Source organism: Phaethon aethereus (assembly GCF_964289735.1).
Source record: "Phaethon aethereus genome assembly, chromosome: 1".
In the NCBI taxonomy this organism is placed as follows: Eukaryota; Metazoa; Chordata; class Aves; order Phaethontiformes; family Phaethontidae; genus Phaethon; species Phaethon aethereus.
Genome location: NC_138575.1, coordinates 128,142,734 through 128,162,759, shown reverse-complemented (window position 1 = coordinate 128,162,759; position 20,026 = coordinate 128,142,734). Strand labels below are relative to the sequence as shown.

General features: G+C 35.2%; 1 protein-coding gene across 4 annotated transcripts in view; it reads right to left on the bottom strand.

Moving 5' to 3' along the window:
• Nucleotides 1-20,026, bottom strand: part of DMD (dystrophin) — a gene marked incomplete at both ends in the record, with an annotated part of 1,339,794 nt that overhangs the window by 828,628 nt on the left and 491,140 nt on the right. For all 4 annotated transcript variants that reach the window (XM_082008889.1, XM_082008891.1, XM_082008888.1 and 1 more), the window contains 3 exons: nucleotides 354-504; nucleotides 6,189-6,370; nucleotides 6,712-6,900. In XM_082008889.1, the coding sequence (XP_081865015.1) occupies nucleotides 354-504; nucleotides 6,189-6,370; nucleotides 6,712-6,900 (522 nt within the window). The remainder of the gene's footprint in view (nucleotides 1-353; nucleotides 505-6,188; nucleotides 6,371-6,711; nucleotides 6,901-20,026) is intronic.

The following is a 20,026-nucleotide window of genomic DNA, read 5'->3' as shown; positions in this document are numbered from 1 at the left end:
CTGCATTATTGCTACTACAGCCTGCAAGGAAAAAAATGCAACACGCAAAAAGAAGAAAACATATATTAAAAAACCCGATATATTCTTATTGTACTGTGTAATGAAATACAGTTGCCTCTCATATTCTAGTATATTGTTTATATTTAAAAAGGAACTAATTTATTTTTTTATATCAGGATAAAAGTCAGAGTTGTGATAAAATAACTCGACAAAAACTTGTTAATTGTACAAAACAATCAATATTAAACAAGATTCCATATTACTTTGCTATGTTCTAATGGCAGGAGTAGCGCTTTTAAAATGTTAAAATCTCAGTTTGTTTTTTATGTCTTTGGAAGCATACCGTAGCATACCTTATGCTCTTCTACTTGACGCTTTAGGTCTTCTAGATCTGGACCTAAGGGCTCTGAATCAATTTTCTTTGTCCTTTCCTCTGTTTTTGTCAACCAGTCAGCTAATTGGGCTAGCTGCTGATTCTGCAGATCCATTAGGATTTTATGTAAACTGTAAAACAAGGAAATAATAATTTCAATTTATACATGAAAGATGACAACAGGCAGAAATACATGCCCTGTATACTCCTAACTGATTTTTATGAGGTTACATCTCAATCCAGAATAACAAAAAATACTTTTAAACAGGTAACTGAAAATAAAATTTGTTGAAACAGTTTTGAACTAGGCAAACTGTTTTGAAACATTTTTTTTTTTTAGAACTTGAGTACTGCATATAATATATTGTCTGTTAAAATTTTGGCCTCCAGTTGCATTTCTATTACAGCTGTTTGGGAGTTCAACATTTCTACCATCGGGTTCTTAAAGCCTGTATTGTCTACTACAAGTACTTTGAAGAGTGCTCAGACAACTGTACTTCCCAGGCTCCCTCAAATTTAGGGGATTAAGCAGAAGAGATTATTAAATTTTCAGTTATTCAATGGAGAACGATCTGGAGAATTAAACTTCAGTTTTGACTAAACAAAGTATTTTGATAGCTCCAAAATTATCTGTCCAGAAATCCACTACAAATCATTCACTTACATTTGCCATCTTTAGAAATTCCCCAAACTTTCCTAAATAAAATCTGAATGTTATCAAAAGTATTTTTAACATAATGTGTAAACTATTGCTGAGCGATGGAATTACAAGTAGTTATTTGTCTTACCCATCTTTCACATAACGTACAATTTTTAACTTTACTTAGATTTGACAGACCGAAGTCCCGGTCTCAGTCATGCTGAGCTGGGTGAATCCATTATATGTCAGTGTATTACTTACACCTCAAGCACAACTCTTGCAGCAAAAAGTTAGTTAATTACTTTCAGAACTCAGTTGGAGATTTGAAAATCTGAGTTGAACTTTCAGACTGGAGAAAACCGCTGTATAAGACAGACAGCATAGTCCTACTCTACTCCACTTATTTCTCAGTTGTCTTCTTTTTGACCTCATGAAACTGTAGCCCAAATTAGAAAACCATTGCAAATTTTGTCTCTCTGTGACCAACAGCATGTAGAATTGCCCAACTTCACACTGACATTTCCCCCCAACAAGGATATTTTTAATGAGCAAAACATAAGTACATTTTCTCCCACAGCACCTGCAGAACTGCAGACTGGCAGAAATGTGATGTGAGCACACTGCTCCAGAGAAGTGCAAGAGGTCTTCTCCATGATCAAGTAGGCAACTTCAGAAATGCTCACACTAGTCCAAACATAAAGATTTCTGCCACCATTTCAAGGTATGCTCAAGTAAAGCAAGTATGTCTAAGTTTGTCCAAGATATTTTCCCAAGACAGTCTGAAGAAACCCAGAAGTATGTAATTTTAAAAATCCATGTCTAAATATGTCCAAAGTAAGCATCATTCTGTATTTTCCCTGACATACCTAACAGGATCATAAAATCATAAAACAGTTTGGGTTGGAAGGCCACCTAGTCCAAGCCCCTGCAATGAGCAGGGACATCTTCAACTATGTCAGGTTGCTCAGAGCCCTATCCAACATGACCTTGAATGTTTGCCAGGCATGGGGCATCTACCACCTCTCTGGGCCAGTGTTTCACCACCCTTGTGAAAAATGACTTCCTCAGATCTAGTCAAAACCTACCCTCTTTTAGTTTAAAATCATTTCCCCTTGTCATCTTGCTACAGGCCTTGCTAAAAAGTCTGTGCCCATCTTTCTTATAAGCCCCCTTTAAGTACTGGAAGGCTGCAAGAAGGTCTTCCCAGAGCCTTCTCTTCTCCAGGCTGAACAACCTCAAGTCTCTCAGCCTGTCCTCACAGGAGAGGTGTTCCACCCCTCTGATCATTTTGGTGGCCCTCCTCTGGACCCGCTCCAACAGGTCCATGTCTTTCCTGTGCTGAGGGCTCCAGCGCTGGATGCAGGACTCCAGGTGGGGTCTCACCAGAGTGGAGTAGAGGGGCAGAATTACCTCCCTTGACCCGCTGGTCACACTGCTTTGGATGCAGCCCAGGATAATAGTTTTCAAACATAACACCACAGAAGATTGCATTGAACATGTAGATGATTAGTTTTTGGTACACATTTAAATTCTTTTGAACTACCAGGATTCAACATCTGTCAATGTCATGCTGATGTAATATGTGAAATTCCCTATCTCATTTGTAGCCTGCTCATACTGTAAGGCATATGTCTGAAACTTCATCACTTCTATTGTTGGTTGTTATTTATTTTATTTCCTACCTTTTTTGAAAAAAAAAATTACCAAAAATTCCTTCCAGTTTTGAATCTTCCCAAAATTACATTTGGTCTCTGGTGAAATATTTATATAATTACTATTTGCTATTTATGTAGTTGAAAATAAGTATTGTGTACACAGTATTAACTCACATTGTAAAACGAAGTCACTAATTTTCCCGTGCTATTTGATGCTTTCTTTGTAGCTATCTCAGCTAACTCATACTCCATTCTTAGATACTATTCCACAGTTTACAAGCAATCCTTGGGATTATCCATAAATTTAGGAATAAAAAAATACTCTGAATCCTGTGTATATACTAACTGTCACATTTTACACTTGAGGGCAGAGCTGACATTTAGAAGGACCTAGACAGGCTGTAGGGACAGGCCAAGAGGAACCTTATGACAGTCAACAAGGACAAATGCAAAGTCCTGCACCTGTGAAGGAAGAACCCCTGGAATGATACACGCTGGGGACTGATTGGCTGATGGAATTCCAGCACTAAACCTGACTGAACCTCCATCATTCTGCCACTGTCTTTCTGTCTTTGATATGGTCTTCTTTAAAAAGAACAGGGGATTAGATGAAAGGCCTTCCCAAAATAAACTTTAACAAGTTTATGCAAATAATAAATTTACTATTGGTAAATCTTTGTTACATAGAAATTCATTTCTTTCATCAAACAGAAGTTTAACCAGATAACAGAAACAGAGAGACTTCAAATACCCCAAAAGGAACTGGCAACAAGAATGAATGAGATATTTTCAAACAGGGATGCAAAATGAATTATTAAAAAATTCCTAAGACTTGGGTATTTTAATCATAAAAACTTAGCTGTTACAAAAAAGAAGCTGTTTGTACTTTTTTTTTCTTCGGGCAGCCAACAACAATAATGATTTATCTCAGGATTAGCACTTGTATCTGGATAGATGAAAAAAAAAATTGGCTGAGGACTTCTGAAACAGGAATAATCACAGAATCACAGAATCATTAAGGTTGGAAAAGACGTTTAAGATCACCAAGTCCAACCATCAATCCAACACCACCATGCCCACTAAAACATATCCATAATCAAGTGGTATTAGTAGCCATAGGAAGCCAAAACAGAGTTTCTTGAAACAGAAGTGGTAATGGAGAAGAAATGTGAAAGGCAGTCTGGGAAGCAAAGAAAGGGTTCAAGTGGTGATCAAGAGAATCCTGAGGAGTACATGGACATGAAGCATAACTTCTAGTGCAGAGCAGCAGATACAGAAAAGGGAAGAAACTGCAGGCAAACACTGAGATGAGCTAACTTTATGGAAATCAAATCTTGCAAACAATTTTTAAAAATTTAAAGTTTGTTTTGAAATAAGGTTTTAGTTACACTTGTTTCTTGAATGGTCCCTCACTGGTCCCAGATGGCACTGAGATAGTACTGGGTGTTACGTCATGAGTGGTGTGAAGGTGTGCTACTTCCTAGAAAGAGTAACAATTTTTAAAGACTCCAGCTCTTGGAAGGAAATGACCAAAGAAAACAAATGACAGAAACAACTATAAGCAGGAACTGAAACTTCAAAAGAACTTGAGACACTGAAGAAAAAAAATGGTCCCAAGAAATGGGAAGGTCTCCACTAATCCAAATCTCTAAACAGTGGATATCAAACAGTAATGTTTTTCTGTATTACCTCTCTCAATACTTTTTTTCCTAAGAACAGAGCACCATGGATCTTCATGATGTACTATGATTTCAGAGCTTTTTTTTACTGGAAATTGTGTATTAATTATTGATCAAAATGACCAGAAGACACATTTAGTACCTTTCCCACTCTAATCTCTCTCTTTTTTTACATATAGAGTACAGGAATCTGATATCCTGCTTTATTATAACCCATGGTTCACAAGGGATTAGCTATCTCAGATCTAACTCAGTCCTCCTTCACTTTGAAGTGTGCATTTATTGTCTCACTTGGTGTTCTAAACCAAGACAGTAGAAATATTAAATACAATGTTGCACCCTAGATATGATGTTTTTAGTAATACATGAAATAAATGGTACAGAAAACTTACTAAAGTAAAGCAAATTTGATTTAAGAAAACCAAGATATGATGAAATAAATACTTATTATATAGAATATTGATATTATTCTGAAGCAAGGACCATGAACTTGAAAATGAAATAAACACATAAAATAATTCAGTCACAGTGGATTCTTAAGCAAAATAATGTTTCTTATTTCTTCCCATTCTCTAAGTACTTTCTGGTTTTCAAATTACTTCTATAAACATCTGATAGCAGTTTTAGTACTTATTCATATACCTCAGGAGATTATAATAATCTTTGTTTATGGTATGGCCCTCATAAGTTTCAAATACAAAATACTTTTCCATTGAATTGAATGTGCTTTAATAGTTGTGGAATTCCCCATAAAGTGGTAAATTGCATTAAGTTTTCCTCTCTGTTGCATTAAGTTTATCACTCTGAGATGCTTTACTGTAAAGAATCCTATTTGGAGAAGGGCGGGAGGAAGAAATTAAAAAACCAGGCTGTTTTATTTTAGCATGCTAATGTATTGCTTGTGAGTGAAATACTTTCAATACTTTCACCTGGACAAAATTCCTCAGGACAAAGTAAGACTTGGTCACATGCGTTTGAAACGGAGTTATTATATCAGACAGGGATTAAAAATATCCACAAAAAATGAAAAAAGAAGAGAGGCTGAGAAAAAGAAATGTGAAAGATCAGGTAAGTAACAGACATGTTCTTAAGATAAGGAAGGCAACTCACACAAAAAACACCTTCAATAATTTTTCTGGTTTAATCACTCTGTATCCTGCAAAACAAATTATGCTACTGTGCCATAACCACAAGCTCTTACCTTTAAGGAGTTTCTTATATTAGATAGCACTATGTAAATCAAAATTTCAAAATAAGACACAAAAATCTTAAAAATGCTTCAAAGAATAATATGACTAATTAGTAGATGATTTTTCTAGTTTTAATTGTATTTGTTAATACTAAGCTTAAGTAAATACTTAAGTCCTTAAGCTATAGGACTTGCCCTTTTTTTGAATAATGTAATTTGTTCTCAGATAAAATCATGACAATATTTCCTGGAAAGCTAAGCTCCCAATTACTATTTTTATGGAATCAAGTTTTACAGGTCTTAAAGATTTGTTTCACTTTTCTTTTTGTATCTCAGTAAAGGCTGCCTCCTTTACAGCTAAATATTGTGTCATACTTGTTGAAACAATCAGGAAAAAAGTGAGATAGGTTATATAAATTTTGGTTAAAATGTTATTAATGTCCAAGTTGTTGATAACTGCTGATTTGTGCAGCTTCCAGTCTCAAAACAACACCCAAGCTTAGAAGTCACTATACATCAAATTTCAGGTTAAAAAAGGTCTGATATGGAGTTCTGTTCATAGTGAAGTGAGAGAAAATCCCGGCTGTTAGTCCAGTTCACGATTGTCTCAGTCAAACTCCATATATATTATGTTACCTGACATGTTACTTACTTGCTTTGTTTTTCCATACTTGCTACCCTGAGACTTTCCCATCGAGAATTAAGTAGATTCATTTGTTCTTGGATTTCATTCTCTTCATCATCTGAAAGTTTTCCAATTGTTAGAAGTCGACTTCCAACTTGCAAAACATTGCCAACACGTCCTTGGTGAGCTGTTAATTCCATCATAAAACCCTGACAATAAAAAAAAAATCCAGTTTTAAGTTTGACTCTTTGGAAGGAAAGAGCAGACTTTGAGAAATATCTTCAATGTCACCACTTTCCAAAGCTCGTTTTCAACTTCGCTTTTCATTTTTTCAACCCCTTCCCAAACCTTGTAACACAAAACAGAAATAAACACTTTTACTTTTTGCATAGGGCACAGTCTCCAGTACTACCTTTAAATTCTCCAAATCAAAATTAAATACAAGAAAAACAAATAAAATAAAGTAGAACTATCTTTGTTCTGTATTTTTGACTTTTTTATGGGATAGAAGCAGAGAAATACCTCCTGGAAGATTAGCATGAACATATACCTCATGGGTGTGAAATTGTTCTTTAACAACTTCTACATCATTGGATATATCTCCTTGTGCTTGTAATGTATCTTCAGCAGAGAGAAGCCATGAGAGTACTTCTTCTAAAGCAGTTTGGTAGTTTTCAAGATCCATTTCAGACCCCATCCGCACGGTGCTAAATGTCTTTTCTTCAACACTTTCTACAAACTGATCAAAACCAAAATTGTAAGAGTAATGCAGATAATGTCTTCTCAGACAGTTGTACAAAGGAGTGAACAGAATGTCATTGTCTTGTACAAAAACCCCAGTTTTTTATAAAACAAAAAATATCGGATGACTAATGTGTGGAACTATTTATTAGTATAAAACCAGTTAATTGACAAAAATCAGATAAGATTGAGGGAAATAAAAAAATCTCAGATTAAGTTAGATATTTTATTCTAAAATTCAAAATTCATAGCAATTTTTCTGAATGGTGACAATATTTAAATTATATCTCTACAGTTTTTATTTTTTTTCAGTAAATAATCTGATTTTTCATTTCTAGTTTACTATTTCTTATTCAAGTATTTCCTCTTGTAAATGAGAGAGAAATTTATTTCCCACAGCAGCTAGTAAAATTATCAAAAAAGCAGTAAGTCACATGCTGACATTGCGGACAATTTATCTAAAACACAATATAAAAAAGAAAAACACTTTACACTACATGCAATACTAGGGTGAGCAATCCATAGACACCCATTTTGTTAAAACCATTCTAGAAAGTTGAAAAAGCTCAGAAATCTCATGCTAAATCGTAACCTTTTAAAACCAAAAAGTACATTACTGTTGATTTCTTTTTCCCACAAAGGCCACCTTTATATTTATACTTTAGAAGCCAGGTGACTCTTAAAAGCACAGAATTCACACTTATGCTTTACTTCTTAAAGTTAAGAGAAATCAATAACAAGTATTTATGTATCAGTATAATAGTAGAAGACTAGGACAAAAGAGAAACAAGAAATACATATTTGCTATGGAAGATGTCATTCCATAAATTTTTTGAAAAGTTCTGAAGAAGTTTAATTACTTTGCTAAGTACAAAAGTTAGTAAAAAAACAAACTGTTTGCATTAAAATATGTTTATGCTTTTACAAAAAATGATACCAAGACACTTAATGTTTTTGTAGTTAGCAGAAACTGTCTCTACTGACATACTTGTGCCAGTAAAACACTCAAAGCAGAGTCTAAAGCCTTTTCACTGCAGTTTAGTATGGAAAGTCAAAGTTTATAACTAGAAAGAGGAAGTGTAATAAATGTAACACAATCACTTAAAACAAAATCTTCAATCTTCATCTTCACAACAAATTAATTCTGAATTGTATAGATCAAGTAATCACATACAATTTATGTGAAACCCTCTGTCATATGTGTATTAGGCCAATTAAAACACCAATCATAACTTCATCACCACACATGCGTTAAAAACAATGTTCAGTAAATAAATCTGCATCAGAAAAGCAAGCTTGGAAATCTGATTAACTCAATAGTTTGGTTTTTTGGTTTAAAGACAGTACTATCTTACAGGAATATAAACAATGAAGCACAGAAAATGTTCAACGTATATTTCTGTTGCACAAATTAATATTTCAGTTGTGGCCAACTCCAGATTTTAAGTAGTATATAATGTAGCAAGAAATTACCAACCACACCACCTTTCCTCATCAAGATAGTTTTTTGTAGTATATAGTCTATTGTGGAAAGGAATTACTTTATCATTATTTTTGCATATGTAATGATTTTTTTCCTTTCTATAACAATACTGTACAGAATATAGAATCATAGAAGAGTTTGGGTTGGAAGGAACCTTTAAAGGTCATCAAGTCCAACCCTCCTGCAGTGAGCAGGGGCATCTTCAACTAGATCTGGTTGCTCAGAGCCCCGTCCAACCTGACCTTGAATGCTGCCAGGGATGGGACATTTACCACCCGTCTGAGAAACCTGTGGAGGTCTTTCACCCCCCTCATTGTCAAAAATTTCTTCCTTAGACCTAGTTGAAATCTGCCCTCTTTTAGTTTAAAACCATCACCCCTTGTCCTATTACAACAGGCCCTGCGAAAATGTCTGTCCCCAGCTTTCTTATAAGCCCCCTCTAAATACTGGCAGGCTGCTATAAGATCTCCCTGAAGCCTTCTCTTCTCCACATCTGATACGCTGGGGGAAAAAAAGATGCTCTAACAGCTGAGTGAGACTAGGGATATCGTGTTTAGAGACATCTGTGATGGTCTCTGTCAGCTATTTGTTTGAGAAGTCTCCATCAGAAAATCTTCCTTTCTCTAAATCTGATACAGAATATCATCTCATGTATGACAAGTATTTAACAAAGCACCCCCAACAACTTTTATTTAGATGAACAACTACTCAGTATAATTTTCCCTTGCTATGTTGATCAGCATTTTCACTGCTTTCTCATGCTATTACAAGTACTACATGGAAATGCATTGAAAAAATATTGGACTTATGCCCTTCAATGGCAAAACAATGCAGACTAACTTCTGCACCATTGTGGTAACTCTTGAAGAAATGTAAAGACAATCAAATGCTCTAACGTAAATGGAAACCAAAATAGTTAGTTGGCAGGTATTCCAAAGTGTGTTCTCATTCAAAAAATGGCCATTTTTTGACAGAATGAAATCAGAAAAGGGCTAGAGGAAGTATAACAAAAGCACTTTGCAGAATGGTGTCAGTAATCCTTAAATTTCATAGAGGGGGGAAACAATAACTTTTTCATCTTCCCTCAAATATTACACCATCACTTCCAGCAAAGACCTTGGATCAGTCACGAGGTGACAAAGCAGAGGAATAGACAGTCACTGTGATTGAAGCATAGATAGTTTAAAAAAAAAAAAAAAGAAAATACACATTTATGAATAGCATGATTGAATAGTTCTCAACTACTGAGGCTTAATAAAGTTACTAGATCATAATGCCTTCTCTTTCCCCATGTATTTTGTGGAAAATAAAAATTAAAATGAAGAGAATAATAATCAGAAGCTGAAATAGTAGTAACATCATGTTATTCTAGAGTGCGTTGAGCATGCAGAGTGTTTGTGTTCAGATTTGACAGTGACATATGGAGGGACCCCCTGGGATCATCAAATGAATTAAAACAAATCATCCTCACTGATTTCATTGATAAAATCAAGCCATAGTTACACATTTTCAAAGCTGTGCTAAATTTCCTTCTGCATCTTTAAGCACATTCTCTGTTAACAAGACAGAGTAGAGCAACGGCCACCTTGATCTAAATCTACATAAGCAGAGAATATTCACATTGTAAAAAGTCTACAAATACAAAAACATGTGCCTCTGATTTTGACTTGACAAAATATATATTTTAAAATCCACTGTTATACTGCAGCTTCACTACTTCCGTCTGTGCTGTTAGCTCTCCAAAAGACAACCGTACATCCTTGTTCATCCTGCATATAGAATGAAAAACTACTGCTCAAAACAGCAGAAATTAATACTGTGGGCTCAGCTGTAAATGGAATATCAAACACTAAGTTAAACATTCACACTTGGAAGTGGGCAGCTACTGACCTAATGCCTATGCCACACACTCTGTATTAAAAAACAAAAACAAAACCAAAGTGTCTCCAAGTAATATTAATCTACATAAAGATTATTCATTCCATAACACAAACCATATGTAAGTATGCAGATTCTACAGCACCAAAAATAATCCACACAGAAATTATCCATATACCACAAACCACAATGAAAACTCTGAATTTTATAAATCATACTGGTAGGCAAATCAATTAAAAAAAAACCCAAAACCAAATAACCAACCACCCAACCAAACAACACAAAGCCAACACCTTCTGTCAGTGTCCTTATTTCTGAATTTACATGAAATCTTTTCAGAATTCCTGAAATACTGAGGAAAAAAATATAATTTTAAGGTATTGCATATACTATATTGAGAACAAAGAGTTATTAATAGAGACATCTGATACAAGTTGTGATGGCTGTTTCTAACCATAAGTTTAAAGAGAATGAAAAACAATTCACATGTACTGAAGTCAAATTGTTATAGCCATATATTGCTAGGAAGGTTATACTTAGGAAAAAAGCTGCTTAAATATGCATGCAGTTTCATTCTTAAGTCAAAAACTATTTAATGATTATGCAAAACAAAGCTGACTGGCTGCAGTCAAAGCAAAACATTTACAGAGAGTAATCTACTGAAAAACAATGCATGTGTGATGACATAAATGTTGAAGGGAAAAATGACATGAAGTATTCAGATGTTTGATGGAGACTGCACCACATCTAGCTAGGAATCAGTCAGCCAGTCAGCTCACAGACTATTTTGAAAAATGGCCAGCCATTTTTACATGGAAAATAGTCCTGGTTGTTATTATGGTTATGGACTGACCTAGAAGGAAAAAAAGGTCTCTGGACCCATATACTGTCCTCTAGAATATGCCTGGCAGCTGTATAAGAGTCTAAACCACAAGCTTGCAGCTGCTTCAGAATAAGAAAGTGAGGGGAGGAAATGTTCCTCACCTACTATTGCGTTATGTTACTAAAGGGAGGACTAGGTTTGGACACGTGTTAGTAAATTCTCCAAGAACGTTTCTATTAGTTCATAAAGACTGATTCTCAATTTTAGAAATTAGTTGGACTGTTTTAGGAAGTAGTTTTGCAGTAAAGACTTGGGGTTCATTCCAGCACTCCTATTTACTTTCTATATTTTCTTCCTTCAGAAACTGCCTATTTCACTGTAAAAAAAGATGCAGAATCTGGCTCTAGATATCTAGAAATTTAGAACTCAGACATAAAGCCTCAGAAAGTAGCACACATTTACCCTCTAATCATTACTCCTACCAGGTAAGACAGATACCACTGCTTATTCTTTCAGTTCCTCTAAGTTTCTCATTACAAAATCTTATTTTATGTGTCTTTAAATCTGCCAAATTATAACTGTTAATGTGTTAAATTCTAAAATGGTTTTTGCAATAATCAAGACTGTTTTCTTAACAGATAATGTCTGACAGAATATTTCAATTATTTGTGGTAATAATCTGACCAATGTATCTTCTTAGGTTTGTTTGTTATTATAATGTTAACTATTTCCTTGTTCTAAATGAGGCTGGCATTTTCTTTTTGCTAAGGATTTCAAAACAGCCTTTGTGAATAAAAATATCCTGGGTCTGGAAGATGTTTTCTTTTTTTGCCATTCATATGAAAATCCACCTAGGTTTTGCCTTATCATAAATCTGAAAAATTGCAGGTTTTGCTTGTTCAGTTGAGACAGCCTAGATTTTTAGTACCTGATTTTCTCAGTGGTCCCACTTGTACTGCAGATGTTTCCACCCGGATGAATTGGCCTGTCCTTGCAACTGCAGTTTTGAGATGCAGTAAATTATTAGTTCATTCAAAGTCAATAGAGCTCAGGCAACGTGCACGTTGAGAGGAAAAAAGCCAGAATCAGGCGATATGAAAGAAAGTACATTACAAAGGAAAGAAAATGCTGGAACTATTGGCAGGAAAGGGCAAAGGCAAATTAATCTCTTCAACTACTCTGTTAGGTGCAGTTGGCACAAATAAAAACTGAAAAAGAAAAATAATGACTTTATTGGCATTAAAGGAAAATCTTGCACCTTGGGATTCAGAGCATACAAGTTGACAGAAGTCAACTGAAAGCAAGTGAAAAAAATTGAACCAATTGGGTTGGCAAAATGACTCAGACTGGGAACTGTGAAGACAGGTAAGATAGTATTAAGAGTCAGGAACGAAAGATGCCAACTACCTGGAATGATTGAATTTTCTAACAATATAAAACTGTTTCATACATGCTCAAGTCAGTCAGTGGTTCACAAAAAGATTTTCTACTTAGCTGGCTTACTTCACCACACTTGTACTTGGAAAAAATATCAAAGCAGGTTTTGGTTAGTAGCTGCTTGACCCTTTTTTCCACACAGCTTGTCAAAACATACTGGCTTTATTAACTCTCTAGGGAAATTTTTTAACCTGTGTTTACTTAAGGGTTTTAATTATATTGAGTTTTTTGTTACGACTACAAAATATATTGCTGTTTGATGTATTACTGATGACAAGACACACAGTACTTGCGTCTCTAGGGCAGCCAATTCCCATTCAAGCAATTAGGAGTCATGGCTCCAAACAGTAATATGACTTCATCTGCATGTATTAAATCAACTGACTGTGACTGAAAGGAATTACTTTCACCATACACCTACAACAAAATTATGATTTCTTTCTTTTGAAATGCCTAGTCTACCCACTATTCTTCAATTCTTCCACAACGCACATTCGAAGGGGACATGTATTTCAGGTGCTATCATGTCACACTGTGAGGTCATTTGGTCTCTACATAACACATAAATAAGAGTACTCTTCACATAAAGAAAGATGAAATTTTCACCCTAGGATAAACTTTCAGTATTAACTAATGACCCTTCACCCCTACTCACCAGTAGTAAAAGGTAACAAGGTCCTGAAAGTATGTTCTTTTTCCTACTGTCACTTTACCTGAGGGCTTTTTTTTCGCAAGGAGAAACGTGCTTTTCTTGTATGTCTGAACATTATTTCTTAGGCCTGTTCCCATACTGTTTCAATGTCTCCTTTAAACTCATTCACAGTGAGTGCCTCAGGAATCTTTACCCTCTCACCCCAAATAATGCTCAAACCAGTTTAAAAGCTATCACACTCATCCCTACACTCCACAGTATAAAGGTGAAAATTTTGGAAGCTCTTGGCATACGCAACTCCTACTTGTAGGGAAGAATGTCTTGCTACACAAAGGACTAAGAGTGCACCTGTGCAGTCAGGACCAGGCAGCTATAGGTTTGCTCTGCTCACATATGAGCTCCGCACCAACGTTGGTCTGACTGTATGGGACAGACATTAGCAGCATGTTCACTTTTTTGACTGTTCTATTATATTGCATTATGAAGACTGCCTGGGCTATGTGGAATGCCCTTGGATGGAGGGACATGACTTCTGCCTGACGAGCCACTGAACCTGCTTGCAGACAGAAAGTTCTCTAGACAGCTCAGTGTGGCATGTGCTAGAGTCACAGCACAGACCTTGGAGCCAGACAAGCCAAGCATCAGGGTTGAGCAAAAGAGAAACTGCCCAGGAACAAGAGAATACTTAGTTCCACTTGCCAAAACACAGAAAGCCACAGAACCGACTGAAATAAAGGGCAGAAGCAAGAACCAGCCTGCATAGACACAGTGGAAGGGGGAACAGTTGTTCAGAATTTTTTAAATTTGTATTTCATCTTGTACAATCACTTTTTTTCTATTCAGTAAGGGAATCATTCTTGTGATTTATTAAGAGCACAGTTGTGTGGGTTGAGCCTCCCCTTACACAGGTACCTCTGGCTGGAATTAGACATTGTCAGCCTTAAGAACCTGGGCATCCTTTATAAGTTCCAACCTTTCAAACTTTGTCTCTACCAATGCACTAGAAAAACCAAAACCAAACAGAATGATGTAAAGAAACCACATTTTTCAGCTATCTGAAGTAGTTGAGCATAAAACAAGGAATATTATCTGTTTCACATGAGGCTCTGTTCTCTATTATTGGAAACCTTCTCCTCCAGTAATCTGTTAAAAACTTTGTTGTTCCATTATATAATAATATTATACTTCTGTTATATATTTTATAGGTAAGGGAAAAAGGGAAGACTAATGTCTATTCCACCATCTTTGCCTAGAAGTAACAACCCTCTATTGCAGAATAGAGCACAACAAACAGCAACCAACCAGCTGCAGTAACATTTGACTAAACTTTGCTAATGGAAAATCTGAAAAGAATTTCTTATTCGTTAGAATTTCTACATGTAAAGCAGTTTTATAATATTGTCCTTGATAGCTGATAAAGCTGTCTTTATTACAAAATACACAAATGCCATAGAACATTTGGCCTATAGTCAGTTGATAGCTACTGGAACTTTTCTAAGTCTTGTCTTGGCTAAGGGAATTACAGCTTTATTTAAAAAAGAATAAAAAAAGGTCACATGCTGCAGCCTCCCAGCAGTCTCTATAAGAGGCCTTCTCATAATTACCATTGCAAACACATCGGCAACTCAACACATCAGCAAATAACACAGTGGTTTTCTTAATTAGAGGAGTAATATGGTCTGCTGTATGGTACTTACTAAAGCTACTGTTCTTGGTTATCAAGTTCCCCAAATAAATGGAATTCAATAGTATTAACATTAACCTGTTCAGGGAGATAACTGAAGGTTCATGAAGTGATAATGCTGAGGACAGAAGCCATCCACATCTGCATATGCAGAATCTGAATGCAGAAAAAGAATCATGGTTTAAAAGAAAAAATACTGCCACTGCTCTGAAATAGTGTTTTTTTGTCACACCATATGTCCTTGGAGAGAACTGTTCACTTAAATCTCAGAGATGAGCTTCTACAAAAAAGCAGCAGAAATAAAAAAAGAGGACTACTCAATAAATTTGATCTTAAATAACTGTTGGAATAAAGGGAAACCAGTTAAAAAATGCAATGACATACAGGAAGAGATTTTCTACCTGCTGGTAGAAAACTGCCTTGAACATTTGGCTCAATGTCTCAGAAGGGACAGTGAGGAAAAATTTACATAAAAGGCTATAAAGGAGCACTTTTATTTATTATAAAGATAACAACATCAACTGCCAAAAAAATAAAATTTACTTAATCTCATTCAGTGCACAGAATAGGCAGCATTCAATAATTATTACTGTTACTATCAATAGTAACATTATGAGCAATAATATTCATATCGATAATAATATTGTATTTTACTGTTATCATTTAGTGTGCAAAGCTAAATCCTTGTCTCATTGCGCTTTTTTTTCTATACTCAGTAGGGGGTTTTGCTGGTTTCCCCACAGCTCCAACATCCCCAATGCTTCAGCAGCATTCACATATTCCCTCTATTTTTCATGTGTTGGAAAGAAAAACAAAAGACACAATAGTTCAAGGTCACTGGTTCATGATGTATAAGGCCTGATTTCTCAGGGTCCTATATAATAATTTAGTTCAAAGCATATTTCCCAGTGAATCCAGTTGTAACCAAGTGCTCAGTGCTCCATTGGTTTAGTCCTCAACGTAACACTGTAATTGAGGTAAAGAATATTTCTGAGCAGCACTCAAGAGTTTTAAGCATGGAGCTGCCTTTCTGCAATCCCCTGCTCCTTCACTTAACATCTTTCACAGAAGTGTTCAGCTGCAGTGCTGACCTGTGGAAGAAGAGATATATGCAATATAGGTGAGTAGAGCTATGCAACAGGCAGGGAAGAGAGAAAGGGAAAGATGCGTAGCAGTAGTTGAATTATGTCTCTCTCTCCTTACCCATACAGCCATGGGCAACTCAGGAGGACCTTGAGATATCCTCTCTCTGTCTAACTTCTGCAGTAAACAGTATTCACAAAAGCAACAGTCTCCTTTATCACACAGTCCAGACTTCATTGTACAACAGTCACATCCAGTTCACTGAAGGATATAAGGATACCAATTCTGTAATTAAAAGCTCTGTCATAATGTATCTACATAAGACACTGAATTTACAATATTCCACGCAACTTGAATTCTACTGTTTTTATCCTTCTAGGCAATTAACCTTAATAATACTCCTTTAACAGAGGAAAAACCTGTGTGTGTGATTTTTTTTTTTTTTTAAGTAAACTTTCATAAAAGGAATTCTTTCCCTTGGCAGTGCTACATGAAATGCGCAGTTTGGTTTGGCAGATATTCAATGTCAGCTCAAAACAAAAATGTACAAATTCTGAACTCTGTCACTGCCTCTGAAGTGGAATTTTTGAGCCACCTACTTCAAACCATACTTGATCCAGTTTTACCTTGATCCAGTTTCACCACCATCAACCCTTCAGGTTAGACCCATTTTTCTTCGCAACTGATTCTAGTTTCTACTGCTTAGGTCTCGTATGTCTCTGTCTCTATAGTGTTAGCTGTTAAAATTTAAGTACACCCTGAAAGTGGGGAAACCTATGATTCTGAAGAGATTTATAACTTGGTTAAATTTGAGCCCTTTCTTGAAATAACAATTATCCCCAGGCTAGTTTAAAATCCCTTGAAGAACACAGAGGTGTGAGAGCTTTTCAAGAAATGGACAGTTATTTTATAATACAGACAAAACAGTTAATTGCTTCTTAATGTGGTCTTCAGAAACAGATTAGCTGCTTTGCCTGAAGTTTTTAATTCAACGTGAGGCAAACACACCTGATCTACAATATTTTCTCAACACCTCCCCATTACCTTTTGGTGAAGTTACAAAATGTTCTATCATTATAAACACTCTATAAACTAGAAGCAGAAGAGTTACACAGTCTCATGAACTGGTAGTACTACAAGGCTGTGTGCAATAGAAAACTTTCCCTGGGAAAAATGCTTCTCTGAAGCATACTGTTATATGGTTATATGCTTGTGAGTTTAATAAGAAGAGAAATAAAAAAGATAATCACAAGCTACAGAGGTAAAGAACAAATGAGAACCAGAAATTGATAAGGTATATTAAAACCCCAATAATGAATAGCATAAACTTTATAGCTGCTACAAAAATTTTGCACTCACTTTATGCTGAGTTAATTTAGGTTCAAGACAGTGACGGATTTAAAGTGGGTGGAAGAGGTAAAAAAGTATACATAAAGGTTGATTGACTTATTTATTTATTTTTAAATTCAGCGCCGTATATGTTGTGAGGAACTCTCTACTACACAAGAGCGTTCAGACAAGAAGGAGCAAACGTTCTGGGTTCTCCAGAAGCTCTACCAGTGGGTACTCTACTGATTTTAACTATATCTGTCAGGGAAATAATACAAATTATGAAAACAAATTCTCATAGTATAGATCACATCATTGCTTTATCACTTTTTTTTTTTTAAATGATTACAGAACCGGCAAAATTGGTAACGGAAAACGGAAACTGAATCAATTAGCTGAGCTTAAAAATTGAAGTCAAAAAATGAAATTAAGTTCACAAAGATCATTGAAACGGCATTAAATTTTCCAAGCTGCATATTTTTTCAAACCTTTATTTACAAGCACTCTAACATATTTCCTGTTGGGTTTACTTAGAAGAGTAATCTGCAACCCGTGAACCATGTATAATGGATCCAGACATTGCTGATTATTGGCCAGAAAAATCATCTATGAAAGTAAGCCTGCTGTGCGTTAGTTTGTTTTTCAAATCTTGCAATTACTATGAACTTCCATGGAATCTGTAGGTGCTAATTTATAAATCATGTAATTCGTTCTTAAAAACGTGAGGATACTTCGTGCAATTTTTATTAACAAATCTGATCAACTGGACTTCTGTTGCTGAAGCTGTTCACAAAATAGATCGTCTCTCAGTATACTTCACAAAAGATACCTGTGCTATAAGAGAATCGCTGGTGAAAAAATAAAATATCACTAATGAATGCCTAGAAAAATAGCTAGAAGTCAAATCTAATTATTTATATAATACAGCTCACATTCCAAAAATAAAATCAACAAATAGTGACAACACTGTTTCTTTCATCATCAGAAGATGAATGAAATGAAAGTCATTGCTGAATTTCAGCACAGAAGTCACATTAAAATAAATTGGTTTAGGACACATGTATGCAATGAACCTATAGACTTAGAAAATGCATAGAATTTCATGCCAGAGTACTACTTTCCATTAAAGTCAGCTCCCTCAGATCAAAATCAAAATTACAAAACACAATGTCACAGAGGTACACGGGGAGCAAAACATCCTACAGTATAAAGACCAGAAGATAAAATATCCTGCAACCACAAAACATTAACATGCTTTTTTTGTAGAATTGCAGCCATATAAATTTTAATTGACCTGTATTCTGCATTGCATTTAGCTTTACTTTCTGTGAGTTTTAACCAGCAAAGGCAACTAAAATATAAAATTTAATCCAAGCTCTAACCTCAAATATATCACAGCCATAATCTATACTGTTTTATAACATAAGAAAATTAAGAACATTTCTCAGCTTATTTTAATCACTACAATCAGCCACAAATACTGATAGTTCTTGTCAGGATCTTCAATAAGAATATTTAACTCCAAAATTTTTTTTAAATATTCACACAGTATAATACCAAAATGCCTTCAAAAGCATCAATAGCAAGAGCAATTAACTATAAAGAGATCTACAGTATGACTGTTTTCCTTTTGAGAAATAAAGGCTCTGGGACAAGACCCAATTAGTTGACGTACTAATTAGTTTCTGTGAAGTTGAGATTGAGGTCCTGGAGATTTCAGAGTATCCAATATTATGTGCTACTATAGTTGGAAGGCATTATTAAGAAAGGTGGTTTTGCACTCATCTAAAATCTTAACTAGTCAAATTTGCTTGAATAGGCTGTATAACCCATTCATGGCTCTTATGTAGTTTATCTTTATTACACTTAAACTTCTCCTAAGTATATTTTAGCTTCTATTAAAGAGGTTCTTCTTCTTCAACAGAAGCCGCTTTAAAGAATATACGTTCAATTTAAAATTAAAAGCTAAGAAAAAAGCTGTTGCAGAATAGGTTCAAGTGATTTAATGCGGGTTTTTTTTTTTTCCAAATTCTGTTAGCATGACTACCTTGCCACACGTTCTGAATAATAAATCAGAAGTTAGAAATTAGATGAAATTACAAGCAATCATCTCACAAAACAGGTTTTTTCCACTTCTAAATGTGCCTTGGGTTTATAAATTGGGTAACAATACAGAAAATATTACAAATATTTTCAATAAATAAGAGCAGCAACTACCAAGAAGTATTTCTGGACATACTGAGAACTATATAAAAAATGTTGCTAAATGTTTCCAAAGACAAACAACTGGATGGAAGAACAGGATAAAAATCCACTGAGGACTGTTAGTAATAAAGACAACATCTTCAGCTCAGGAAGTTTCTGAGCCACGAATCAGTGGAGGGTAAGTGAGAATACAGAGATGTTTTAGTACTTTTAATCAGTCACACCTCTTTTCGTGTTCCTATGTATCCGCTATTGGTCACTGCTGGGAACGGGATACAATGCTGGAAAAAAAAACCCCTTTGCTCTGACTAATTTCAATTATTCTATTGTCACATAGACTTACAACAGAGGCTCCAAAATTTACCTGGAGGTGTACAAAAGCAGAAATTAGTGTATTTTCATACTCCATACCTTAACGTTAACTTAGCTATTTGTAAGAGATCCTGCAAAATTCCATGATGTGGGTAACAGAAGATCTAAAGATGTCTAGATTCCTATCAGTCATTCTTGCTTAAGCTTTTTATTGACTGCCTTTCCCTCCTGCATTTCA